Below are 27991 nucleotides of genomic sequence, written 5' to 3'. Positions count from 1 at the left end.
GTAAGAAGCACTTATCACTTTATTTAAAAGCGCTTTATTGCTTTTTCAATACAGAAGGGGTAACATTTATATTGAACGCACAGCTGATAAAAGACTTCGTTACGTATGCGCTGTAACTACTGCATCACAACCCCTTCATAGCACTTGGTAGTGAAAGTTCAATTTGATGCAAAGACGATAACTAGCAAGCCCTACAACAATATGTTCATTCTGCTTTTTAATCAAAATAATTTAATTACTGGGGCTCTGAAACGCAAATACTACAAGTGTCCATTTGTGTGTTGGCTTAAAAAAATATTCCCACACAACTAAGGCAAAAGTTAGTGTATTAAAACGAAGTCCTGTAAGAGTGAAGTCCTCAAAGTAATACTTTCTTTGCGTAGTCCAGAATTAGCAGTAACCGCTTTTAACACTGAGCCTTTTGAAATTCGATGAAAAAGACAGGTAACTCGTCAAAGGACGTCTTCAAAACTTTTGGGCAAGCTGAAGGCTATTTTCAGCATCTAGCGGTCAGACGATCCTGGAAATTCCATTGCTCGTCCAAAATCACTTGGGGTCATTCATCTGAAAAAATGAAGTTAAAAAAGTTACTTTTGACGGGGTGATATTGTAAGTAGAAATTAGATGGTAGTCACACTTGGGATTCAAAGGGTTGAATCAATAAAGAGATTATGGAAACAGATTTACCTCGACATTGTCTTTATTAGAGTCTTCAGAGTCGGGTGTTTCCTAAAAACAACAACAAAGGCATGTTACTGAGATTTAAATATTTACCCTCCTGCATTCTTTCAGGTTTACCTGATAGTTCACCGCCACACATTTATACCTCTGCTTAGACGAAGGCATATTGAGATGTGAAGTGCCTAACCCATGAGCAAAACGATCTGATCTTAAATAAAAGTATGCTACTTCAAACTGAGCGCAAGGCAGCCAGCGGTTTTTATTCGCGTTCATCAATCTATGAGTTCCTTCTTTTAATATATTTGTTGCTTACCCTCTCAAACTCCTGAATATGGGCTCCTTCTTCGTCACTTGAAAAGTCAGATTCGTCATCCACATCAATTTCAGTCTAGTGACAAAAACATCTGCGTTAGAGAAATTCAGTTTTGAAGCCCTGTATCTTTAAGACCACCATGTTTGTTAGACTAGTGTGACCACCATGGCGAGGTTAGACTAGTGTGACCGCCATGGCGAGGTTAGACTATAGTGACCACCATGGAGAGGTTAGACTAGTGTGACCGCCATGGTGAGGTTAGACTAGCGAGACCACCATAGCGAGGTTAGACTAGTGTGACCACCATGGCGAGGTTAGACTAGTGAGACCACCGTGGCGAGGTTAGACTAGTGAGACCACCATGGCGAGGTTAGACTAGTGTGACCACCATGGCGAGGTTAGACTAGTGTGACCACCATGGCGAGGTTAGACTAGTGTGACCACCATGGCGAGGTTAGACTAGTGTGACCACCACGGGATCCTTCAAACGGACAGAAAAAACGAAATCAGAAAGTTCCTTTGCGAATTCGATATGACGAGCACCTCAAGAGAGTCCAGTACACAAAATGTAATCTTTTACCTGGGTGGCTGACGCTGTTTGATTATATTCACTGGAAGGTAATCTCTCAGAATATTTGATCATAATATGATTATACATCTCATGGAAATGTGCATTCATCTCCATTCCTTCTTCAACCACCTCATTGTACACTGCCTTGATAGCGTCCGAGTCACGGTGGAAGTCTAGAATAAGATAGGCACGCAACGCGTCTTTAGTGAACATGCAGAGCGGGGCTTGTTTAAAAATACCTTTTCCTAGATTCATGACTCCCACAAGAAGCGCATGAAACGATTTTTGGCTGAAATTAATAACGAGAGATTTTTGCATTTAAAACAGCCCTAAATGTTTAGCAAGCTGTACAGCAGCACAAATCCTCCTCAATTTACCAATCACAGTGCCTAGAGTTCCTAAGAGCGGATTTAATAGGCTGTCTTTTTTGTTACCTGTTGAGATGTTGAACATCAAATTTGACGGCCAGGAATTTCAGAGGGGGACACCGTTGAGCCTGGTTTACACTCTTGCGAGAAACACTTTTTGGGCAATGCTTATCACTTCTTTAAATGAAACTGTTTCACAAGCTAAAGGTCACTTTCCTCGAAGTTTATAATTGATATATCCTTTTCGCATGTATTAAATTGACCTCCATCTCCTTACCAAACAAACTATGAAAAATATAATTTAACCCTTTACTCCCCCAGGTGACCAAGACAGAATTTCTCCTAACAACATCGATACAATATCAGGCAGGTAGGTATGAGAATAAAGAAAAATATCAATTATGGGATTATTACTTGATCCAATATCAAATTCCCCAAACTAACATCATAAAAATTGTATGTTAGACAGTAAATAACATTACTAATAAGATCTTGGGAGTGAAAGGGTTAATACCAAAATAAAAACTGTTCCATGAGCCACATAAAAGGCAACTGGAAACCCGACTAATCCTTCCACTGCCTAGGTATGAGGCTCAAAAAATAACCATACATGTCATTTTTGCTGACCATCAAACACTTTGCGTTAAGTCAGGGCCATACCTCCTAGTTAGATTTTTTTAAAAATTCTCATAACTGGTTTGCCAGACATTGTTTAAAATTGTACGGGAAATTCATTTAGTGAACACTAATAGAAATCAATGTTCTTTTCACTCACCATGAGCCCTTATCAGATGAAAATACATCTCTTTGGGGCTGACGTTGTTTTCCTTCAAAAATTCTATGGCGTTCAACAGAGCTTGCACCTAACAAATCAGATCATTAAAACGACAGAACTTCTGTTGACTTCAGAACATCAAGTACAATGCCAGCACAACGGTTAAAATCCTCTGGGTTTGGTTGTTCGTAGGCTGATTAGCGATAACTCAGGGTTAAATTTAAGTCCAAGTTTCTTTATTTCTTAGTTTAAAAACCTTTTTGAGAAATTTTTCTCTACTCTTTTGAGAACATTCAGTCATCAAATTGTAAGAAAAAAGATTTGGATCAATATCAGTATCTGGGCAACTGTCCACCTACCCCTCCCCTGACCCAACATTAACCTTAGCTTGTTCTCAATTGATTATTGTTGGGTTAGGGGAGGGGTCGGTGGTAAATTGCCCAGATACTGACATTGATCCAAAGATTTAAATTGAATTTTCTTTTAAAGCTTCCAGATCTGAATCAAATTTCACACTAACCCTGGGTTATCTTAACCCAGCTTTGAACGACCCGGCCCTGAACAATTCCCTTGAGGTAACAGTTCAACATGAGAGAAATTCTGCAGCCTTAGCACAGTCTGTCAACAGTGTGCCTATTATGATTGTTTGCCCTAAAGGAATTTGATCCACTAAAATTTTGTGTCCCGACGTTCGGTAACCCTTTACTTTTAATCAAGTTCTACCTGTTGTTGTGGGGAGATTCAGGTGCTCTTAAAAGCTGTTATCTTGAACTTTTAAACTGAGCAGAATTAAAAAGTTTGCGCATAATTTTAAGCCGCTTCCAGCCCATGGTTTACGAACGTCTATCTTAATTGTGAGGGCATGCAGGATGTTTACCTCTCCTTTCCAGCCGGCGGATCTCGCAGGTTTCAAAAGTGTGTTTGCATTCAGGAACACATCATTTTCCTACAAAAAAAAGTAAATTCATGGGTTTGAGAGACCAAGACAGCGATGACAAGGATAAAATTGATTAAGAACTGGAGTTCTATTTCAATTTCTGCTCTGAGGTTCGCGAGGAGTTCTGCATGTTGAACGTCTCTCAAGGCCCAAGATCTTTTCATCAGCATGACGTGGAAAGGTAGCATTGTGCTTGAAATAGAAACGAGGACACTTAACACCACGCTTGATCGCGCTTGTTCTCAGACTACGCATGAGTTCGTGAATTCATTCTGCTATTTTGCAGAGGACAACTAGGAAATTGTAAAAAAAGATTAAAAGGACCTGAAAGGCTGGCGTTTTGGTGGTTAAAACGTCCATTGCCGAGCTGAGATTTTTTCGCCCAGTCCCTTTCATCTCTTTCCAACTGGGAAGAACAAGGACAGTCCTCCTACTAATACCCATCAATCTTGACCCAGGGTGTAGCCAAAGTTAAGTGGTCGATATTGATAGATCTTCTCAGAGAATGACAAAGTGAAACGAAAAACTCACCAGCATGAGTTTCAAGGCAAGATCCGTCTTTCCAGCATGCACGCAAGCAAATACTAGGCCTCTGATCATTTCTCGGGCTTCGGTGGGAATTTCAACTGCTTTCACAGAATGGTGAAGACAGTCTTCCAAAACTGAATAAATAAACAACAGTAATTTCAATAAAATTACAAAAATGTTAGTAATAATAATTATAATAATAATAATAATAATAATAAATCTTATGATAACGATAATAATAGCTTAAAAGGTTAATTTTGAATGCTCCAGTCATGGGAACTTCTTCCCATTTTCATAAGTAAGAATCCTATTGGGTCTACATATCTTGAACAGTTTAGGTTTTAGTAAATTTTTATTATATTGGTTTTAGTCTTCGTCACGGAGTTGGCTACGGCTCACGCTGTCCAACCATCGTGCTTACGACCTGGACATCCAGATGTTTTATACTGCCATAATAATAATAACAATAATGTTCTATAAAAATCCTCCTGAAATTATCATCATCATCGTTGCTTTTCTTCCTTAGCAGCCTTGCAGATTTCCTATGACGTAACCAAGTCATTATCCTTTTAATGAAACTTCTTGTCGATCTGTATGAATAATTAGGCGCTTTACATGAAGCCATTTCTCACTCCAATACCTTCAGCAGTGGCCAGGTTACTCAGCTGTTTTGTTTGTTTGTTTGTTTTCAAAATGGCGGTACCAATAAACGAAATATTTGCTAAGTGGAAGAAAGTTTTCAAATTATGATCAGGTTATTCCTTTAACTCCCTGAACGTGAAATTCTATTCTACATTTTGTGATGGTGGAGATCAACGTTGAATAGCTAACATACCACTATCAAATTTTTCTGTTTGACCCGTTTTGGCCATGGTGTTTAACAGCCTCAGTGCACTGCCCTGTGAAACAAAAGGACCCTCTTCCTTGGCCTGTCCAAATATTTCTAATGCAGACTTGACATCACCCCTGTGGGAAGAAAAGTTCAAACACGATAGTGACCGATGCAAAATTTTCTACAAGCTACTGAAATTTAACATCTTCCTGAAATCATAAAATGAACGCCAGAGATGAAATCAAGAGCCACAGAAATAAAGATAAATTTAATTTTTTTTCAGGTCACGAGTAAGTATGACACAAACAGGAGAGAAAGCACCCTTCATTGAAACAATTTTCACCTGAGTTGAAAGTTACCCAGGACTTCTTTGCTCCTACTTTGACACGCTCTGTGACTGGCCCAGAACACTGGCGCCTTTCTCAACCAATCAGATTTAAAACTAGAACCAACCATGACTTGATCACTCGCGTTTTCCCGCGCTTTTGATAATTCAACACTTTTTTCCTTGAGTTCTCATTAGCTCCTTTTGATATTTTCCTCTCTGATGGCTGTTGCATCAACCCTTTACACCCTAAGATCAGTATGCATATTCTCCACACTGTTCTTTATACATTTCCTAAGGTGCTGACAAGGAGAATTTGTTTGCCAATCAAAAGGTTCCTTCCCTGGTGATCATTTCCTTTATTCTCATGACCTTAATATGTGATTCAGGAGTGATATTGTAGAAGAAATTAGATGCTAGTGACTCTAAGGGTTTAGAGGGTTAATCTACGTTTAGTTTTTACGACACTCCATCGGAATTTTATCTGATGCTACCAGAGTCAACTCCCAAGCTACAGTACCAGGCGTCTTAGATACGAGCCTCATCAAGCCTCCTTAACTAAACGGTATAAACACACCATTACGAAGAAATTCCAATCTTTTATTTGACCTGCTGATCCCTTCAAGCATGTGCACTCTGCAGATACACTGCGAATGAAGGCGCATGGAAACAACCAAACAAACAAAAACTGAAGAGGCCAACACGAGCGTACTCACTTCTGGCAGAAAGAGAACATAACCGAGGAGAAGGTTTTCGGAAGTTTTCGCACTCCCTTTTCCTCCATTTCCGCCAGCACCTTCATCTGAGAATCTGTATCACCTTGGAAAAATTAAACCAGAAACCTTACAAACCAAATGAGTCATGAAGGGGTAAGTTTTTAAAGAAACTGTGAAGTTGCTTCTGTGGGGGGGAGGGGAGGGGGTATTACAAGATAATCTGCGCATGACAACTGAGTTGATGATGGAAATAATATTGGCCTTCGCAAATAGTTAAGTCATAGCCTCGGACCAATTTCGAAAACCTGCGAAAAAAGGGGGGGGGGGAAGGGGAGGGGGGAAGAAGGGGTTTCTACTCTCAACTTCAAGCAAGTCCTACCCCGTCCCGTCGTTCTCTACAGTAAAAAAAGAAATATTCTTTCATAACATCGAAAGGTCACTTACCATGAAGTCGGTAGCAATACACGAGTTGATTGTAGACAAATGGAGGCAGATCTTTTTTTGTGGATATTTCCTTTACCCTTTCAAAGTACTCCAGCGTTTCTGAAAGAGCATACATTGAACATATTCCTCATCAAATGGAATCTGTTTTCATGGATATTTCACAAGGCAATAAGCTTTTATAGGCCCCACAACAAAAATGGCTCGTTACCCTAGAATAACTGCTTTCAAATCCAACCCTCAATCGATATATTTATTAATTCATTTCCTTTCTTTATTTACTTATTCACGATATTTAGACACGCTCACCCAGCCCAGCTTTAACATTGGTTTAAATGGTGGCTTTTATAAACAATGACAAGGCCAGACCACAACACCGGTAGCTACGTTTCCTTCACCTTTCTAGAAGTGCGTGGGTTCTTTAACGTCAAAATGAAGGAGACGTGGCTTGAACCCTCGACCTTCGGCCCAAGTAAACATGTGCCAAAAACGATTTGAATGTGAATGCAAATACGGGGTCCAACAGAAACGGTAAAGACAGCAAAGAACTTGTCAGCGACCATCATACAGTGTACATGAAGGCCACTGTGGTATCATAAATTACCCGTTACACTCTAAGAATTGCAAAACTGTCTAATTGCATAAGTATTCAATAAAAAAAATTGCTGGTTTTTGTAGAGGAAAGGAAAACCGGACAGCTAAAGGCTTGATAGCGCTTCAGGCTTAAAAAGAAACCAGTTGCAGAAGACATTTAAGAAATGGTTCAGGCTCTGGAGTCAGACCCAGTGCCCCTCTGCAATGTCAACTGTTGAAAGAGTAATCGACCACCGCTTTCACACATTTTAAATGTAAGCTCACAAGTAAAAGGCTTACTTTTCACATCTCCGCGTTCTGCATATGCTTTCATAAATTCATTTGTAACAAGGAACACGGGGTACCCCTCACCATGAATACTGTCAGAGACAAAAAAAGAAGGAAAAAAAACAGAGCATGCCACAAAGGAACATCTCAGATTAAGGGCGAACTCAACAGTAGTTCTAAAATTTTACAACGTGATCATTTATCACCACCAACAATCTGAGCCCTAAGAGGACAATGGAAACACAGCGGTCAGACGTCTGCACATGCGCGAACCTTCTAATGCCTAGGTGGCGTCCTTACAGGCTGTCAGAGCCAAGTTTTCTCCCAAGAGTTGCAAACAACCACACACACAAGGGAGTCAGTGTGTTTTGGAAGCGTACAACTGCTGGTAAAGCTCAGAACAAAACAGTACATCAACAGGATACCTGCACTTTAGTAAACTCTATGTTCAAATCATCACGAGTTTTCCCTTTCCTTACTAATTTTTTCCTATAACAGATTTCTATGAACGTTTCAATTATCTTTCGCCTACTTTTCCGAACAGCGGTAATTCCTTATGTTTTCCTTTTAAATTCTGCGCTGGAAATTGGCGCGCGCATGCCCGACGTTCGACCACTGTGCTCTATAAACTGACGGAGAGGGATGCACGAGATTGTTATACAAACCAGAGAGCAACGTAAAGCAAAACGAATATAACCCTGAGTTACTTTTGACACCAAATTACAACTGAATTACTCAGCAAGATTCTTACTGGACACTTCAGTTTACGTACGATTTGATTTCCTCTGCTTGCTCTACATCACCCGATCTCAGGAAAGCGGTGTAAACAACACCCTTGGCAAACTTCGTCAATCTACATGAAGTGAGAGAGGGGAACAAAAAGAAAACCTTACTAGATTATACACGCATTTTGATTGCTTCTCACTGATGATTTATTGAAGCGTAGAAGCACAGATGACTTCAACATTAACATTTTGCCTTTTTTCATCTTATAACACAGATTAGTTCCATGTTACCGTGGGTCTGCACAGTAGTAAGAACACAGATAACGTCACAGTTTGGTAAGAACATTGTTCAAACTTGGCTATGCTTGGCGTGCAACTTTTGTTCTCCCACTATTTTGATGTCATCTGTGATCTACTGACGTAATCTGTGATCTACTGACGTAATCTGTGATCCACTGACGTCATCTGTGATTCCACTGATGATGGAATCTGTTGTTGAGTTCATTTATAGATATGCATTTTTTTGAATAATTGGTTGGTTACCGATAAAATGAGCAAGTGTCACTATGCTACATGTATTTTAGGTCAGATATGAGCCTTGAAGAATCAAGGGGCTATTTTTGTATTAAACATAAGATGCATGAGGCTTGCATTATAACACCTTTCAGCAGATGTTCCCGAAAAGTGATACTGAGATCTTGAAAGAGAAAGAGAGAGACGGTGAACAGCGCCATACTGGGATTACATATACTCACTTCACCGCTTTGAAAGAGAGTTCCCCGTACAAATCCTTGATCTTCTTTATTGCTTTCTGCAAAAAACAAAATAAATAAACACGATCACCTTATGCATACTAGATAAAATAATTTAAAAGACCTAAAACAGCAGTTCAAAAGAAACAGTGTACTAAATAACAAAATAGGGTGTTAAAATATAATTTGTCAGAGCTAGGAAGGGCTAACGCTCGAAACGTCTGCCTGAGAAAATCTCTACGGAGATGGTCAGTGCGCGAAGTCTTGAGTTTTCTATTTCCTCGCTTAAGAATGATTTGTGAGAAATTTTCAATTTTCTCTCATATTTTGTGTGACAGCGGTTGTTTCTTTGTTTCCCTTTAAAATTTTGCACGGGAAATTGGCGCGGACTAGCTCAAATGGATCCTCTTGTGCATTCCCGGTGTTTCGTGCACAAGTGGTCTAATACTACTAAGCGTAGTGCCACTCCTCTTGGACATGACTATGCATCCCACTCCCGCCTTTACGGTACCAACAACAAATTTCAAAATAAACTTTTTTCAAACCTCGTCTGTTAATCCTCCGCGTATGCCTTTATCGGGACATCTGCCATAAGCCTCAATCAACCGACAGTAATCAAGACCGCTTGGCTCAGTTTCTTCCTAACAACATATAAAACATTCAAGAAAGCTGTAAGGAACGTGGAAAAAACAATGCAAGCAAAAACTCTACATTAAGCTGTTGTTAAACTTTTGCGTTAATATTACTTGCTCTAAGAATCTTTCGTCAATCCTCCATGTAAACTAGCTAAATGGTGGTAAAGTAAAAGTAAGTAACTTTATTTCAACTCGAGTTAATGAGGCTGATTAGACCCCTCGCAGTACATGCTAACATGCCGAGAAAAGCAAAATAAACTAACTAGTGTCTCTTGAACGATCTTGGTTCTGATCTTTTTAAATGTCAGTGTCAGGTTGAAATTGTTTTTTTTCTATGGAAACTTTGGTGCTGCGTCGGTGGGGTAAAAAAAATTCAATATGGTTTTATCAACTGATTTGATAAAGCTGAAGTTTCCAGCGTTAGCTTTATTTGAAGCGTCAGCTATAGAAACTCTCTACAGTGGGCAGCTTACATCTCCAACTCGGTTGGGAAAAAAAATCAGAACACACAATGGAACTTCTAATGGTTTCCTAAAATCTTTATACAGGAGGACATTTTTACCACACATTGTCCATAATGAATCCTGTTTGAACATCCTTGATACAAAAAAAGGTATTTTGACATAAGGCTACAGTCGAAAATACCTTGCACTCCCAGTATTTTGTAAAACTGAATTCGAGTACTTCATTAAAAGTAACACATTGACAAAACTTACTGCCAAGAAACCAACTCATGTTTCATACCTTGAGCTTATCGAAGCAAAATTGTGCTGCCTCTGCTTTTCCATCAAAAGCCATAATCTACACATGTCAAATAAGAAAGAGACTCAAAAGCCGCCGATGTTCTGTTCACAGTTTTACAATTCTGTTTATTCTATACAACAGAAATGGCCTAAAATAAAAATCGCGGAATAACATCTGGCCCACAAACACCCTCTAATTGTTGGAAATGCAGCACAAGCGTTTCTTCGCCTACAAGAAAGTTTAAGACCTTGCGCGAATGACCACTCTGTCTTCAAGGCCTCAATTTTTATGCGGTTTCTTCCTGGGGCTTATTTCCTTATTTCATCACTGAACTCAAATGTTGCCGTCTTTCTTATTCTATCAACGCAACAAACGTTTCTCATCAATCTTGCCGCTGTACTTTCTACATTTACACTGAATAAGAGTGTTTGATTTTCCTCGTGGCTTACCCGTAACATCGGCCTGTACTGATGAAAAGTGAGTGGTACTTCGTACTCCTTCATAACTCGTAGAAGCTGAAGGGAAAAAAGAAAAAACCAACATCATGTTACTGCTGTTGAATTATCATCAGAAACTCCTGGACTGGCTTCCATTTAACGGTTCATGAGATTCATTACAGTAGTACACGGGCGCACTATGGTACACGGCCAATCAGAGACGAGTATTTTGTACAACATAGTATAAATGAACCAATCATCCGCCCTTAAACCTAAAATGCTTACTTCATAAAATTCCTGCGACAATTTGAATTCCGCCAACTGTTGCATCAGCAGTGTATAAGTCTGAGATTCCAGATGATGAGACAGACCCTACAAAGAAAAGGCAGTGTACAATGAGTAAATTCATTCTAAACCTTGGTAAATGAAAAATTCAACTCAAAAAAAAAATGTAGTATTCTATGTCTAATGAGATGAATTGCGAATGCAGTTAGATTGCTTCTCATTCATGATCTATTGAAAACAAATGCATAGATGACGACTCCATTAAAAATTTTTATTGTTCTATGACATAAAACACTTAAATTCCATGTTACCACGAGTCTGTGTAGAAATAATCAATGAAGACGTCAAAATGTGTTGACTTCATCTGTCGTCTATTGCTGAACAGATGAAAGGCAACATGGAATCTATTCAGCGGTTGTTTGTTACGTTTTTCTTTGAAATTTTGCGCAGGAAATTGGCGCACGGCCGACCAGAATTCATCCCTGTGCGCATGCCCGGCGTTTTACCGCCGTGCTATGAAACCCTACTGAATGACCACTCTGGTGAGAGCTCCTGGGCAATACTTTGCTGTTCTACTATTCAATTTGCTTAACAAGGTAAAAAGTGTAAGTCTGTGGCTGACAAAGTAAGACTGTTAAAAAAAACCACATGACACAGCTGTTCCAGCCATTATGTCATAACTAAACTTTAATTTAACTTACAGCTTCTAAAATAAGTTTCACAAAAGTTGCATCTTCCATGGCTGAATCAGGATCTGTTTGCCTTAATCTTTCCAAGATCCTTTTCGCTGAAATCAGTATAAAGAAAACTTACGGTTTATAACAAGTTCATCATTAAACATGGCTAAAAGTTGGGGTGATATGAGGAATACAGCGCTCAAAGGTAAGTTGACAATCTCGACTCGATACTCGATCCTCGATTCTATCAAGAATCGTGGACCGAGAACCGAGGATCGAGAATCGAGAATCGAGGTTCAAGAATCGAGTATCGAGTATCGGGTATCGAGGATCGAAGATCGAGAATTAAGGATCGAGACGATCGAATAACTTTAAATTATTGCAACGATTTAATTATCACACGCAAAACAATAGCAAAGGACAATGCACTTGACACGCAGCTATTGTTTAAACAAAGACATCGCAGACATGAAAATATTTTCAAATTATTTCTTGAACTCTACGAAAAAAGCTACAAAATTTTCACTAATTTAACTAAAATAATTCAAAAGTTTAACTTACTTGCTGTAATATCCTTTTTGTCAAGCATCTCAAGAATCTAAGAAAAGGAAAGTTTAAGAGTAAAGGATTGTAGTAATTCAATAAAATGTCAGTGTAGCAAAAAGATTAGATCCTCGTCAGCTCTGTTGAAAAGCTTCACATAACCTTCTTCGGACCTGGCATGGTTAAAGTTCAATTGCTTTTGCTCAACACTGATTTTCTGAGTGAAAAAAAAATGTAGATAAAGAGCCTTTTGTCTGAACGGTAAAAACCTGAACCAAAGAAATCACAAGGGCCAATCAGAAGAGCATTTGCCAGCTCTGATTAGACAGTTTTAATTTAAATTATTTGCTTCAATTACTGCAAGAGGAATTAAGGAATCCACTGCCATTCCAGATTTTATTAAGAATACAATTTTCCAAAGTAACCATACAGTATAGCAATATCACTTATTTTTTACCTTCACTGCTTCTTTAGGATCAAATGCTCTAGACAAGGCAAAAGTAAAAATATACAAAAATATAATGAATAAAAAACAAATTAAAGATAATGTAACATTTAAGTTTAGTGAGAATAGAATGAACATTTGTATGTAGGCAGCATCAAAGTACACGACTAGCATTGTGTAAAACCGGACAAACACTCAGGGTCTTCAAAGAACTGAAGAGAATGTGCTGCCTTGTGCTGACATCTGCAAATGGTTAGACATTCTAGTCTTCTTGTTTAAGGACAATAAACCATAAGCTCCGTCTCCTAGATCTTCTATGTACTGGTTAGCAGGCGATGTTAAAGAACCCACCCACCTCTCCCAAAGAGCAGGGAACGTAGCTGTGGGTTCATGGTCTGGCTTTGTAAACCAGTTTTAACCCTTTAACCCCCAAGATCTCATTAGTTATTCTCCTTACTGTCTGCCATATAAATTTTATGATGTTTGTTTGGAGCATTTGGTATTGGATCAGCTAATAATCCCCTAATTTATATTTTTCTCTGTTCCCATCACATGACTGCTTAATATTGTATTGATATTGTAAGGAGAAATTCTGTCTTGGTCACTCATGGGAGTTAAAGTGTTAAGCCAAAATTGCCAGCCTGTCTAAATATTGCACATACAAAAGCTACTGAAGGCCTCATACGACCTCATACTCTTAAACTTGTACTATTTTTTCCGATACTTGTTCCCAATTGTTAAATTGGCCAAAGTCTGGCTTGAGTCAAGTTAACCCTTAAACTCTCATGAGTGACCAAGACAGAGTTTCTCCTTACAATATCAATACAGTATCAACCAGATAAGTAATAAGAAAGAAAGAAATATATCAATTTAGGGATAATTAGTTGATACAATACTGAATTCTCTGAAGTAACATTATAAGAATTGTATAGTTGACAGAAAGGAGAATTACAAATTTGATCTGGGAGTTAAAGGGTTAAATTCCAATTCTATTAGTTGGTGTTAGTTTGTGTTAATAAAGAGACTTGTGTAGAAGAGATACAACAACAGTGAGATTGCGCTCTTTCCTGTACTGACTGCAAGAGTTTTTAATGCTTTAATTTCCATGAATGACCAAGACAGAATTTCTCCTTACAATCAATACAAAATCAAAAACACATGTGATGAGAATAAAGAAAAGTATCAGTTAGTGGATTATTTGTTGATCCAATACCAAATTCACCAGAGTATCATTGTAAGAATTGTATGCCAGACAATAACAAGAATTACTTATGAGATTTTAGGAGTGAAAAGAAGTGATTTACATGTAACTCTCCCTACAACATCCACCCACCATCCAGCAAACAGGTAATGAGAGTTTCCAAATGTATCAGGTAGAAGTTGTTATCTTGATCTAACACCAAATTCTTGCAACTAATTTACAAAGAAATGTGTTGCAACAAGAGGGGAGAATTAACAATCAGATCCTGGGAGTTAACGGTTAAAACAGCCACAAGCCAGCCAGGCGAATAATTAGAAGTTCATTTCCGATGAATGACCTTGCCAATTTATGCACAAAAAAATTCCTAGTTACATAACTTGAGGGCCACTTTCTTGAATGGATCTCAAAACCGAAAAAATTGCAGATTACAATCAATAAGATTCCTTCTGCAGCCATAATGTACAGTAATATGCAGCATATTTTTTTCTCTTCGTTCAATATTATTGTGTTTCACTTCAGTAATCATATCCACCTTCTCGTGTTACGGTTTTTTGGCAAAATTTACACAAATAAAAGCTTCAGCATAAATGTCATTCCAAAATCATTATCTGAGACATACTTTGATAGGATATATCCTTCAAAAGCCATCGCTATAGCTCCAAGATTGACACCCTCTTTCTCAGCTAATTCAACTAGAACAAAATAATATGACTTCATATAAGTTAAAGGGCAACATAATATGATAATAATTAGAATAATAATCATTATTCATGTAATAATAACCCTTTACACCCCAACATCAGTATGCATATTCTCCATACTGTTCTCTATACATTTCTGAAGAGGCTGACAAGGAGAATTTGTGTCACAGTCAAGAGCTGCTTTTGTTGGTGATCATCTCCTCTATTCTCATAACTTTCATGTTTGATTCAGGGATGACAAAGTAAGGAGAAATTAGATGCTAGTCACTCTTAGGAGCTAAAGGGTTAAGTAGGAGTTGGAGAGACACTGTGGCCTGATGGTCAGTCCACTGGACTTTGGGTCAAGAGGTCTGGGTTCAAGACTTACCTGGGTCAATGTGTTTTGTTCTGGAGCAGAACACTTTTACTCCCACAGTGCCTCTCTTCACCCTGAAGTGTAAATGGGTGCAGGCAGGGTGGGGGGGGGGGGGTAACCTTGTGATGGACTAGCATCCCATCCAGGAGGGAGTAGTAATGCTCCTGGTCCTACACTGTAAACCTAGATAACCTCCGGCCTGGTGGACTAACAAGCTCGCAAACAGACTTTACAAGTAGGAGTCATTTCAAACCTCAGTATGCTTTCTCTTATAAAACACATATATCTGATATTAAATCACATATTAGCAGGTTTTATATCCCTTTTTTACCCCTGGTTTCAAGAGCTAAGCCTCCAAGAAAACCATTTCTTGACTGAAATTCTGTTAGCATCATAAAGTGCCATTCATGTGCATTCCCTGAAACTATCCCTCTTCAGTAACAGTATACTCACTGGTCTTTTCCACTTTATCCAAATGACCAATCATCATAAACAGTTGAGCAATGGTTGTAATTGTATATCTGGTGGTAGGCAAACCCTAGGAATAATACAACTGACATTAAATGAAAAACAACTTGACAAATTTTAAGTAAAGATAGCATTCTTATCAGGATTTTGTCTTCAGCAGTTTCATGGTTCCACCTGGTTTCAAAGAGTGCTTAGAATTTTCTTCAAAACTCCTCCAAAATCTGGTTAATGTACAGTAAAGTTTCATTTGATTCGTGTAACACAGTGGTCAGATGTGGGGCATGAGTGAGGGGATCAGTTTTGGGTGCCTATGTGCCAATTCACCATGCAAAATTTCTAAAGAAAACATAAGAAACAAAACCTGTCTAGTAAAATAGGGGAAGGAATATTGAAACATTCATTGAAATCTGTAACTGGGGAAGGCAGTTTACTAAACTTTGTGAGAAAACTTAGCTCTGACAGCCTGAAGGCAAGCCTGAACTAGCCAATTCAATGTTTGCACAGGTTCAAACAATTCAATGTTGTGCTAATGCATGCATTCTTGTACACCTCCTTAAACTTCAAGCAGATGAATGAGAGAAGGCAACAAGAGGGCCACAACTTTGCAACTCCACAGATTAGTGGCTCAGCTGCCGTGTTTCAAAGGTTCAAACTGGGCTATTGTCCACAATACTAGGATTGTACATGTTGTATTTCTGCACAATTACAGTATTTCTTAACACAAACACTGAGGCATTCCTTCAAAATTAATTTCAAATAAATTAATCATCTATTACTTACCTCAGATAAGGTAATTACTGCTTGGATATCTTTTTCACTCGATTCATTTAATGACTCTACATAGTACTTCAAACTACAAGGAAAAAAAGGAACATGAGTTAATGGTCTTACACAATGGAAAGTTTGCCAAGAGAACTAAAAAAACCATTTAACCCTTTAACTCCCAGAATTGATTAAAATGTAACTTCTCCTGATAATATCCATACATTATCTAGCAAAGCTTCATGTAGATAATGTGAATACTCAAACTTGTCAAGTAGAAGTTGCTTTCTTAATCTTTCACCAAATTTTTGTTACCAATTTACAAGGAAGGGTGCAGCAGTCAAAGGGGGAGAATTAACAATTGGATCTAAGGAGGCAAAGGCTTTAAAAAGTAATGAATGATTTCCAGTTTCACTAAATGACCTAACAAGCCAACTTAACCACAACATTTGCAAAGAAGCTGTAAATAAAATGGAAAATAGATGAAATTATACATGTCTCTGTTTTGTAAGAAATACATTTGGTAGTACATTACACTGTATGTAGTTTTGCTACATGTAGATACTGAAGCTACTGTTAGGAACCTAACCCTTTACACCCTAACATCAGCATACAAATTCTCCACACTGTTCTCTATACATTTCTTGAGGTGCTGACAAGGAGAATTTGTTTTACGATCAAGAGCATCTTTAGTTGTTGATCACTTCCTTTATTCTCTTGACCTTACTGTATGATTCAGGGAGGGACATTGTGAGGGGAAATTGAATGCCAGTCCCTCTAAGGGATTTAAGGATTATAAATAATTTTGTAGCTTTCAAATGGGTCTTGCTTGGCTTTCCTAAATTAATTTTGCAATTTTCATCAATGCTCTGGTGCAAAATAGTAGAATTCCTAATTTTGATAACTGAGATTAATCTGGGGCATTTTAAAGCAAATTGTAGCAGTGAGAATTTGATATAGACATGGGCCATACTTGGCTTCCCTGAATTCATTTTGCAATTTTCATCATTACTATAGCCCAAAATAGTAGAGTTCCTCATTTTGATGGCTAAGATAAATCTAAGGCTTAAGTGAATTTAAGCTGTGAAAATTTGACGTAGACATGGGTCATACTTGGCTTCCCTGAATTCATTTTGCAATTTCATCATTGCTATTGTGCAAAATAGTAAAATTCCTCATTTTGTTGGCTGAGATAACTCTAAGGCATAAGTGAATTTTAGCTGTGAAAATTTTGTGTTGACACTGACAAGGAATAGATACCAGTATGTGTATGTTAATTTAAAGAGAAATCACTTTTTCCTCACTCTTAGGAGGGAAAGGGTTGAAGTATACTCACATTTTGCCATCTGGTGTTAAACCATGCTTCATCATCAGTGCACAGACATCCTGTGCCCCTGAATAAACAATGATGACAAAAAAAAAAATGAAATATGTACAAGGTACATTCATTTGTAAATGTTTCATATCTGTCAATAGCAACCCTTAGAATTCTCAAACATCCCTTTTGCTTTTGGTTAACTGTATTTACAGTATTTGCAAAAGTAATGCAAATGATATACTGCATATTTAGTTCTTGGGATCTTTCATCCAAAGTTTGAGAGAAAATTTGATTGAAAATTAGAGGCCTTTTAAACAGTATTTGGTAAGAGCATAGGACGATTTTGTGTCAGATACTCATCGTGAAGTGAAAATCAGTGGATGAAAGGGTCCTATCAATCAATACTGTTCGAAATCAAAAGCCAGGAATTTTTTCAAATTTTGACAGGTGTTTGCATTAGTTTTGCCAAGTACTGTACTTGATAGGACTTTGGCCTTAAATAAACCCCATATAAGGAAACTTACCAATATGTGTTGCCTTGGAATAAATAAATACATGCAAATATTTTGCAAGTTGCTTAGTGTTAGCAATGAGCAAAATGTCCACTTGAAATACATGTACATGTTAACCCAGCAAATAAGGGATTTGACTTTACCACTATTATTTCATTTTTTCAATAAAATAATGAGTTAATATATTGTTATTAGTCAATATAATTATTGTTTGCATTTACTTGATATCAGGGAAACATCATGTCTAAGAGACAATTGTCTTTCACCTTACAGAAACTAAGAAAACAAACAAACTGGGAAATACTGATTACACATAGATGTTTCCCTGCATGCAACTCATCCAAGCCCATAAATGAACTTTTATTCCTTTATTACCCATCTCTGTCATATGTACCTTTAGAGTCTTTCCTGTTGGCATAAATAGCCAAGGGTGGGAAAAAGTAATGGTTTCGTACTGGTATTCCCTAGGTAAATAAAAAAAATAATAAAATGTGTTCAGACTTGGTAACTTATCTACTGCAATACCTCTCCAACAATGATAACAACCCTTTTGCTTCCATGAGTGACCAAGACAGAATCTCTCCTTACAATATCAATACAATATCAACCAGATAAGTGATGAGAATAAAGAAAAATATCAATTTGGGGATGATTAGTTGATCCAATACTAAATTCTCATAACTAAATCATAAGAATTATATGGCTCACAGTAAGGAGAAGTACAAATTTGGTCTGGAAGTTAAAGGGATAATTATTAATAACAATAATGATAATAATAACAGTAATAGAAATGATGATGATGATGATGATGTAAAGAAAAGCACTTTGATAATGATCATAAATAAATAATAATAATAATTATCATTATCACTAAATAGTAATAATTACGATAACAATAAGGACAATTATTGCACTAAAACTAAAAATGGGCAGAATATTAACCCATTGACATCCGATGCGCCCACAAATAAAACCCCTCTGAAATTCCAATGCGCCCTCATGCGCCCTGTCAGAAATGGCTTGTTTTGATTGGCTGTAGCTTAGAAACAAAACTCCCCTGGGTATTGAAAAGCAGTGAAACGTGACATGCAAAAAATAAGCTTTCGTTTGAGACCAAACTCACTATTCCACGTTTACCGTGCGATTTTTGACAAATTTTTCAAAAATATGTCGTGGTCTTAGACATGGCTTCTGGAAGAATTGATGAAAGTTAATTTTCATCTGATGAAGAGCAAGAAGTCTTTGCTGGTTTTATCGTCGAAGAAATTGAAAAAAGCGACAAGCTCGTCAAGCACAGCATGAACAAAACTTACTTCGCAATGTGGATGACGAGATGGAAGACTTTTTCGACCTACGGTCGCAAGAAAGGGGAAGCGATTCCGATGTTGAGCTATACGCTAGTGAGGAGAAAGAAGAAAGCGACGAAAGTAGTGATGAAGAATCTGCCGCAGAAGAAAGCCAACCAAATGCTCTTCAATGGTCTAGCTAATTGCGACAAATTAATGTTGAGGAATTCTCCATTCGTCGTGGCCCGACCAGAGATCTCGGAGAAAATGCAACTGCCAAAGATTTCTTCAATGTATTTATCGATGATGCTTACATTGACGAAATCGTCCAATACACCGTTGCGTACGCTCGTTCGAAAGGGGATCGATCGTTCACATCTACCCAAGCGGAAATTTCAGCGTATCTCGGGCTAAACATTCTCATTGGAATCCATGAACTTCCTCAGCTGGCAATGTACTGGGATTCTGACGAGTTTGTTGGAGTTGATTGCTTAAAAAAAACGATCCCAGAGCACCGCTTCATGACTCTGGGGAAATATTTACATCTTGCTGACCCGACCGCAGAAGACCAAAACAATCTCCTCTGCAAAGTTTGCCCCCTTGTAACTCGCTTGGAGCAAAAGTTTGCCTAAGCGAAGAACATATACGCATTGTTCAAAGTGAAACTTTTCATTTAGGCGTAAAAATTGGTTTGTTCTTGCTCATGACTCACAAAAAGTAATTTTATAGCTGCGCCTTGTGACGTGTCGCGATGTCGCTATGGCGGGCAAATTCAAAATTGACCCGTGTTAGAAAGTTTAGGATTCCTTTTGTTGAGGAGAAATTTGCGATCTGTCTTTTGGTGTTGTATTTGAGGGAAAGCTTTTTACATGATTCTGATGGAGTAAGAGTGCAAAAGAGAGTCATCATACTGATAAATACTTTCAAAGCTGAAGGCAACCTTGCCAATGACTCGCTGTACATCATGAAGTTGAATCCGTTCTCTAGCTTTAGAATTTTTTTTGAGAGAGCCTGATGCTCAAGTTTAAAATAAAATTTGACAGGGGGAAAGTATATTATTTCATATGCAACTTTGTGCAGTTTCCCTTCAGTAGAGTGAAATGAAGACATTAAAATCTTAAATTATCTTGGCAGTGGTCTGTGTATTCATTGTGGCAGCCATTTACTCTGGAATTTCAGAGGGTGGTCTGAGCTCTAAGGTGTGGGGCTCATTGGGTTAAATGAGTAAACGAATTGGAAATGAAATAAAAAACTTGCCTTTTCTAGCATTTCTTGCAAGAGGACAACACTTAGTTCTGAAAAAATAGAACATAGTGGCTATTTTTGAGTTACATGTAAAAAAATTAATGTTCTGTTGAACAAAATTCCAAGGGAAATTTTAAACATTGTGTGATGTGGCACTGTAAATAAATATACTATTGGTGCATGTTTACTGTGTCACAGGAAAATCAAACATAAAAATGCTTCAATCAAAATTAATAAAAAATAAAATTTTGGAATGAGTTAAACTCTCACCATTTTGAATTTTCGTTCAATTTTACAAAGCTGAACATCACAAGAAAGGAAACCTGGTATTTTCTAAAATTAGACATTGGAGTTCAGAAAATTCTCCAGTTTTCACAAAGATTTTCAAGCTACATTTTAAAGACAGAAAATATAATCCACTAAGTATCCACTTCACCTGGGTTTCTAGCATGGTAGCTAAAGTCCAATGCTTGTTCATACAGTTTCTTTGTTTCAAAGATGCCCAGCCTTTCCATTTCACGAATGGTGATCATGATAACATCCATTCCCTACAAAAATCAAAACAGAAATATATTTCAATTAACAAAAGTTGAAATTAAACAACGCATTAATTTTATTTAATTATAATGTGTTTTGGTTGAGTGTTCACAGCCATTCCTCTTAAATAGAACCTGCACAGAGTTTTTTGTCAAACTTTACCTATCTCTTGTTTATCTTGTATGAAAATAAATCTCGAAAAAAATGAGTCCCTGAGCTTGTTCAGGGGAAGTAGTACCTTGTAGATAATTGATTGTACACAAAATCACAACACCTCTATTTTTTTGGACTTGCTAAATTCATATTCTGAAAATTGGTCCTTTTCCTCCAATAAGAATTGGGTTTTATTTATTTGATGGACAGAACATCATTGCTCAATTCGAGAAAGAGGTATTGACTATTTATCTCTCTGGTGGCCTCCAACAATCGATAAAAAGCCAGCATTTTTGACATGCCTGCGCTACAAGTAGTTACGTGACTGTGAAATTACATGCAGTAAGGATGTGCAATGCAATACTATGGAATTGCCTTAACCCTTTCACTCCCAAGATCTCATGAGTAATTCTCCCTGTTGTCTGTCATACAGTTCTTGTGATGATAGTTCTGAGAACTTTGTGTTGGATCAACTACTAATTCCCTGATTGATATCCTTCTTTATTCTCATCAACTGTCTGCTTGATAAAGTATTAATACTTAAAGGAGAAATTCTGTCTGTCACTTATGGAATTTAGAGGGGTGACTGTGTACTTACCTGACCAGATAGGATTGTGTTTCGAAGCAAAACACGTTCATTGCTGTCAACCAGAGTTTGACCAAAAGCATTGGTCGGTTGTGGCATGTATCCCAGCAGAAGGAAGGCAGTATTAATCTCCCCTCGGGTTGTAACTGTTATCATAAACTCCCTCAGGTCTGTTGAGTACATAGGTGATTATAATGGTTAACAAAACTACAACAAAATTTTCGGACATCATCACCAGCCCAACTGATAGGACATTGTACACAACATGCTTGTAATTGGTTAGTGTAATAGGACAGTTAAAGGATAGTTAACACGTCAAGCCTGTGCTAGTGGACAGAATGTGTCATGTGCATGCACAGTTGTTTTGCATTCCATTGAGTTAACTGTTTTCTTTTTTAAATGAAAATAAATAACCAATATTCAAATTTTATCATAGTTTTCATCAATTGGTAACAGGACTTCATTTCATCCAATTCTGTCTGTAATCATACTCATGATTGACAAATCACTTGTATGATTACTGACCAAACTGGACTCCACTCAGTCCTATTACCATTATGGGTATGGTTTGATTTTGATTGCTACAAGTGTGTAACCCCTGCTGTTAGAGATGCAGGGTCAACCATTAGTGTGTTGGACCACAAGCTAAAGACAAATCAATAGAGGGGGTGAGTTTCTCAAGGTACTATTGTGCTGCATTGCTCGGGTACAACAAGATAATTTGGTTTTATCAACTGAGAAGATGACATAAAGTGGCCACCAAAGAGAGTTCCTAAGTGTTAGCCCTTCATCAGAGAAAAAGATTTAAGACACAGAAAAAATATCAAAGTTAAAGAGTCCAGGTTTCAACTCTGCCTGAGTCAAATTCGTCTCTCTCCACCCTGGAGCAGTGCATAAACAAAACTGTGTGTACACTTTACTTGATAAAGTGCTGCCCCCACATTTTCAGGTGCAGTTGCTTTTCATGACTTGTGCGTGTAAGGAAATGTAAAGTGTCTCTCAAAAAATAACAATGAAATGCACGTGTATGTATCTTTAGCTAGTTATACTTACTTTTTTCAACAAAACCCATGACAAGGGGTGCCTCTAAGAGCTTTCATTCAAAAAAAAAAAACAAATCACTATGATAGTTGAATACACAATAAATTTAACTAAAAACTGGACTGATTTAAAATATGCATCACACAAACTGAGATATACTTGGAAAAAACATGCAGAATTTTATGCATCACTTATAAAATGCTTCAGACATACATGACTGTGCAATCGAAGAAATGCTTAAGCTGATATTATATACTCACTGTAAAATACAAAACAACAGTCTGGGTTGTTCAAAACAGGATTAAACTCACAAGGGGTTTGTGTAATTTTTTAATTTAGTTTTAAAGCTTTGCAATAATTTTTCTTTTAAATATTTTTTCCCATTAATTTCAAGTCATAATGAGATAAACCCCAACAAAACCTTTAGCTCATTGTTAATCCTCCCTTCTAGCTCGTTGTAAATTAGTTATGAGAACTTGGTGCTAGATCAAGATATCAGCTTCCAGCTGATAAGTTTGAATTTTCCCATTACCTATTTCCTGAATAATGTATAGATATTACTGTGAGAAGTTTCATGTTAATCACTAATGGGAATCAAAGTTGCTCTTTTACATGTATAAAATCTATTTTATTTTTGAATTTCAAATTAAATTTTTCTCTCCCTCTCAACCCTTAACATTATTTTTGTATTCACATGTGGCGTATGTGATTTGACAAATTAGCAAGGTACACTTAAAATCCTAGATTAATGTCAACCCCAGTTCAAACAACCTGAGCCAGAGCTACATGTGTACCTCTTTCATAATTGCAGAGTGTCCTCGCTTTGAAAGTGTATCCAGCAGCACTAAAAATACCCTCTTGTTGGGATAAACTTTATTTTCTTGCATCTCTTGAAGTGTCTATGAAAGGAGAGAGATACATTAATCCTTGAACACTTTTCACCCTAACATCAGTATGCATATCCTCTCTACTGTGATCTATACATTTCCTTAACTCCCAAGATTTCATGAGTAATTCTCCTTACTGTCTGACATACAATTTATGTGATGTTAGTTTGGAGAATTTGGAATTGGATCAACCAATAATCCCCCAATTGATACTTTTCTTTATTTTCAATACTTGTCTGCTTGATATTGCATTGATATTGTAAGGAGAAATCCTGTCTGGGGCACTAATGAAACTTAAAGGGTTAAGATGCTGACTAGGACAATTTGTTTAACAATCAAGAGTTTCTCTTGCTCTTGATGCTTCATTCAGGGTGATGCTGTAAGCAGAGAGTAGATGCTAGTCACTCTTGAGGGTTAAAGGATTAACTCCCAAGATCTGATTGTAAATTCCTCCATTCTAGCTGCTATACATGTTTTTGTAACTTGGTTATAAGAAGTGGGTGTGAAATTAAGATAACAACCTATATTCTCATTATCTATTTGCAGGATAACATATGGAGAAAGGGTTAACCCTTTAACTCCCATGAATGACCAAGACAGAATTTCTCCTCACAATATCAATACAATATCAACCAGAAAAGTGATGAGAATAAAGAAAAATATCCTTTTGAGAATAATTAGTTGATCCAATGCTAAATTCGCTGAACTAACTTCATAAGAATTGTATGGTTGACACTAAGCAGAATTATAATCTGGGAGTTAAAGGGTTAAAGATCTTTCTGAAAAATCCTTGGGTAATAATAATGGAAGAAATTCATAATCACACACAGTTTCTTACTTCCATTATGCCCTCAACGTTTCCAGCTTCTGCATGAACAACTAACAATGCAGTATAACTGTTGATGTCTGGCTCCAGTTTATTCTCCCTGTGAAGAAAAAAAATTTGAATTTGCATAAATTGTTTAATCAAAATTAAAATTGAAGCCTTGGTTATTAAACCTCTCACCCCTAAGGATGACTAGCATCTAACTTCTCCTTAAAATATCACCCAAGGTTGAATCACACATTAAGAACAAGAATAGAGGAAATGATCATCTACTAAAGAAGCTCTTGATTGTAAAACAAATTCTCCTTGTCAGCACCTTATGAAATGTATGGGGAACAGTATGGAGAAAATGCAAACTGATGTTAGGGTGTAAAGGGTTAACATTTTGACAAAATTTTTAGGCTCCAAAACACTGCACTTTGAATCTGTATAGAGAACAGTACCATTAATTGTTTGGTAAAAAGCTTATGGTTCTCAGACCATTTTATATCAGCTGCTTCATGAATTGTGATCAAAGACAAAAAAATAAGTATTTTTTAACTGATTCTGACATTAATGTCTGGCTAAGAAAACATGCATCGTGTCTAAGAGAGTTCCAGTTAAGGGAGGGGAGAGAGTCACAAAACAACGAACCGTTCTGGGGCAAATTTCTTGTGCAAACATAACTCAGTTCATATGATACTTTGGTTTTATCAACTGAATATGATAGTGTAAATTGCCCCCCATAAAGAGCTTCAAAGCTGATATTTCAAGCATTAGCCCTTCTTAAGAGCAAATTCATTTCAGCTTCCTACTCAAATCAGAACATACTTTGTACTTTTCTTTCATTTTCTAATGACAACCAAGCTCAAGAACATTGGATGAAGGAAATATTTACACTTACCTCATGAGGTCAAACACACCCTTGGCACTCTCAATGTCTCTGTAGAGGAAGAAATACAACTGTTGATCAAGAACTGTCAGACCAGATTTCTACCTCAGACAAAAATGTGGATGTCTTTAACCTTTTAACTCCCAAGACCATCATGTCTCCCCCCAGCTCACCAATCATTGGGCCAGTGTGTCTCCCACATAATTATAATAAACATGGCTATCACGTACCCAGTGCGACCATATGCAGTGACAAGAGCTGAATACACTTCCTCTGTGAGAAGCATTTTGGAATCTTTGATATACTCTAACATTTTACTGCAAAAAAAAGTAAAAAAAATTGCTTCACATTACAATAAAACATATTAGCAAATTACATTTTTAAAGATTCACATAATCATCATAGCTTTTATGTGGGTGTATATGGTTCTTTGTCTAAGAAATCTAAGGCACTTTCAAATGAATGAACTAATAGCACTTGTGCTTAGCTCAAGCATATTCCTGACAGAGCTGTGTACTCACAAGGTGCCCTCTACATCTCCTTTTTCTGCAAATCCTTGCATAAGCAATAGCAGGGTTGCCTGAAAGAAAAAAAAACCATACCCAAAATTGTCATATCCATTCAAAATTTGATGCTCATCAATAATTTAGTGTAGATAAAATTCTAATTTCAAAGTTTCTCACCCTGTTGGGATCAACATTCCTCAACTCCATCTCTTCAAGAACTTCAAGGGGATTGAAGATGTAACTGTTTTGAACATACACAGATAACAATGCATTGTATAATGTTTCATCTGGTTGAGTGCCTGTAGAGTAAACAAGGATGCAAAGGTAGTTAAATTTATATTAACCCTTTAAACTCTCAGAAGTAATTAACAAATACATATAACTTCTCCCTATAATATGTGTATGTCATCCAGCATACAGGTAATGAGAATATTCAAACTTATCAGGTAGAAATTGTCACTGGTATTTGGATCTAACACAAAATTCTTGCAACTTACATACATGTATTTACAAGAAAATGTGTAGCATTTGGAGGGTAGGATTAATAATTTGAACTTGAGAGTAAAAGGGTTGATACCATAATTGTGATTTCTGAAAAAAAAGTTTGCAAGATTACCCAAATTATCAAGGTACCATTTATCAACCCTTATTGAGAAAGGTCAAGTTTGTCCAGAAAGAATCTACATTATAGCTAAAGAACAATCATCCAGAGGATAATCCACTATTCCTTGCTAATGTTACATTTTGAAATCAGCTCTACATGTCTGTATAAGACTGGTGATCTCCATAAGCTGAAGGCAGGGTTAGATAAACTACACAATCAAAATTTTTGGTATAATGCTATAATCAGGGAGTTGAGCATAATGCTGGCTAAATGACTAAACTTTTGTGTTTAATACAGTTCTTTACCCTGTGTAATGTCAAAAGTGAGCCTGATTTTCTTGCCTAAACTTTAGAAATTTAAAAATTTTTTAAAAAGTTAACCCTTTAACTCCCAAGATCTGATTGTTAATTCTCCCCTCTGGCTGCTAGTCATTTCCTTGTCTATTAGTTACGAGAACTTGGTGCTAGATCAAGATAGCAGCTTCTACCTGATAAGTTTGAATATTCTCATGACCTGTTTGCTGAATAATGTATGGATATTGAAGGGAGAAGTTTTATGTTAATCACTTCTGGGAGTCGAAGGGTTAAAAGCTATTTATTGAATTATTAAATGGCACATTATGAAAAATGTAGAGCATAATTTTCAGCATAACTTAAGAGTTGACACTCAAAAGCATAATGCCCAAACTTTTCAGCATAATTTATCTGACCATACCCTAAGTTACAGGAAGAAGAGTAAGAAACAGCAGACAGTTACAGTATTTACCTGTCTCAATAATCTTGTCCCACATGTAGTGCGCCAATTCAACTCTCTTTTCGGGTCGTTCATACAATAACTGCGATCCACAATTTCGTATCACCTGGTAAGCTTGTAACGGTGTCAGTTGGCCCTCTAAGGTTACAAAGAACAACTCGCGTGAATTAGGAATTACATAACACACGCCGATAACTGGATCACACATTGCGCTCACGAGCACGTATTTCGTACATTTATCCTTGAGCCGTGTGAAAATGAGGAAAATGATGACTTATGATATACAGAAAAAATACTGCTGTAAAAAAATTATGCTATCTTGCGCTCAGAAGAGGTAAATGTAATATGCAGAGGAAATCATTCTCACAAGCCACGATGCGACATTAAGATCTCACCATTTTGCAGAATACTCTCAAATGTTCTCAGCAGAATTTTCTTGACAATGATGGTTCCTAGCTGTCGTTTATCCCGATCGTATCTAGTTACAGGTGCATCAGATCGTTTTTCGCGTGCATTTTGAAATTCTTTTAAGTCCTTGGTCACTGAATTTCTCTCGATCTCAGCTGTTTCTTCAACAGCCTCGCTAGCCGTGCTTTCACTGCTCAGGTACCTCGAGGCGCTAAATCTGGGAATACATGCTTTCAGAATGTGTTCTTTGTGTAAAATTGCCAAGTTTCGTTGGTAGATCGAAGGGTTACGTATAGCGTTTGCTGCTAAAAGTCGGCATGCTCTACCAGCTCCAAGTCGTAACAGGGCCGCCATGATGTTAGCACATGTGGAGCTTGGTA

General features: G+C 37.2%; 1 protein-coding gene and 1 pseudogene across 1 annotated transcript; one reads left to right on the top strand and one right to left on the bottom strand.

Moving 5' to 3' along the window:
* Positions 1-11: 11 nt before the first annotated feature.
* Positions 12-27969, bottom strand: LOC131772248 (leucine-rich PPR motif-containing protein, mitochondrial). The gene is made up of 37 exons (XM_066160418.1): positions 27599-27969; positions 27216-27341; positions 26024-26145; positions 25862-25920; positions 25571-25657; positions 25353-25391; positions 24482-24569; positions 23551-23655; positions 22769-22808; positions 21728-21885; positions 20876-20987; positions 20452-20489; positions 18303-18372; positions 17415-17472; positions 16097-16169; positions 15302-15386; positions 14412-14484; positions 12604-12631; positions 12165-12201; positions 11628-11713; positions 10927-11013; positions 10654-10719; positions 10205-10261; positions 9371-9466; positions 8829-8884; positions 8121-8201; positions 7361-7440; positions 6491-6589; positions 6047-6149; positions 5009-5139; positions 4177-4307; positions 3586-3654; positions 2709-2796; positions 1575-1738; positions 995-1069; positions 688-729; positions 12-564 (listed from the first exon to the last, which is right to left on the bottom strand). The coding sequence occupies exons 1-37, from the start codon at positions 27963-27965 to the stop codon at positions 547-549; spliced, it is 3294 nt and encodes a 1097-aa protein (XP_066016515.1). The 5' UTR covers positions 27966-27969; the 3' UTR covers positions 12-546.
* Positions 19093-19838, top strand: LOC136277926 (piggyBac transposable element-derived protein 5-like; annotated as a pseudogene).
* Positions 27970-27991: the final 22 nt, after the last annotated feature.

The sequence above is a fragment of the Pocillopora verrucosa genome, chromosome 13, assembly GCF_036669915.1.
Source record: "Pocillopora verrucosa isolate sample1 chromosome 13, ASM3666991v2, whole genome shotgun sequence".
Classification (NCBI taxonomy): domain Eukaryota; kingdom Metazoa; phylum Cnidaria; class Anthozoa; order Scleractinia; family Pocilloporidae; genus Pocillopora; species Pocillopora verrucosa.
This window is presented reverse-complemented; position numbering and strand designations above follow the sequence as displayed.

What these genes read in the sequence shown, in the direction of transcription:
- LOC131772248 (XM_066160418.1), bottom strand. Translation starts at nt 27,965, where the DNA reads ATGGCGGCCCTGTTACGACTTGGAGCTGGTAGAGCATGCCGACTTTTA. An exon ending in CAGTAATTACCTTATCTGAG is followed by an intron (nt 15,387 to 16,096) that starts GTAAGTAATAGA and finishes TATTATTCCTAG; the next exon opens with GGTTTGCCTACCACCAGATA. An exon ending in AGTACAGGCCGATGTTACGG is followed by an intron (nt 10,262 to 10,653) that starts GTAAGCCACGAG and finishes TGACATGTGTAG; the next exon opens with ATTATGGCTTTTGATGGAAA.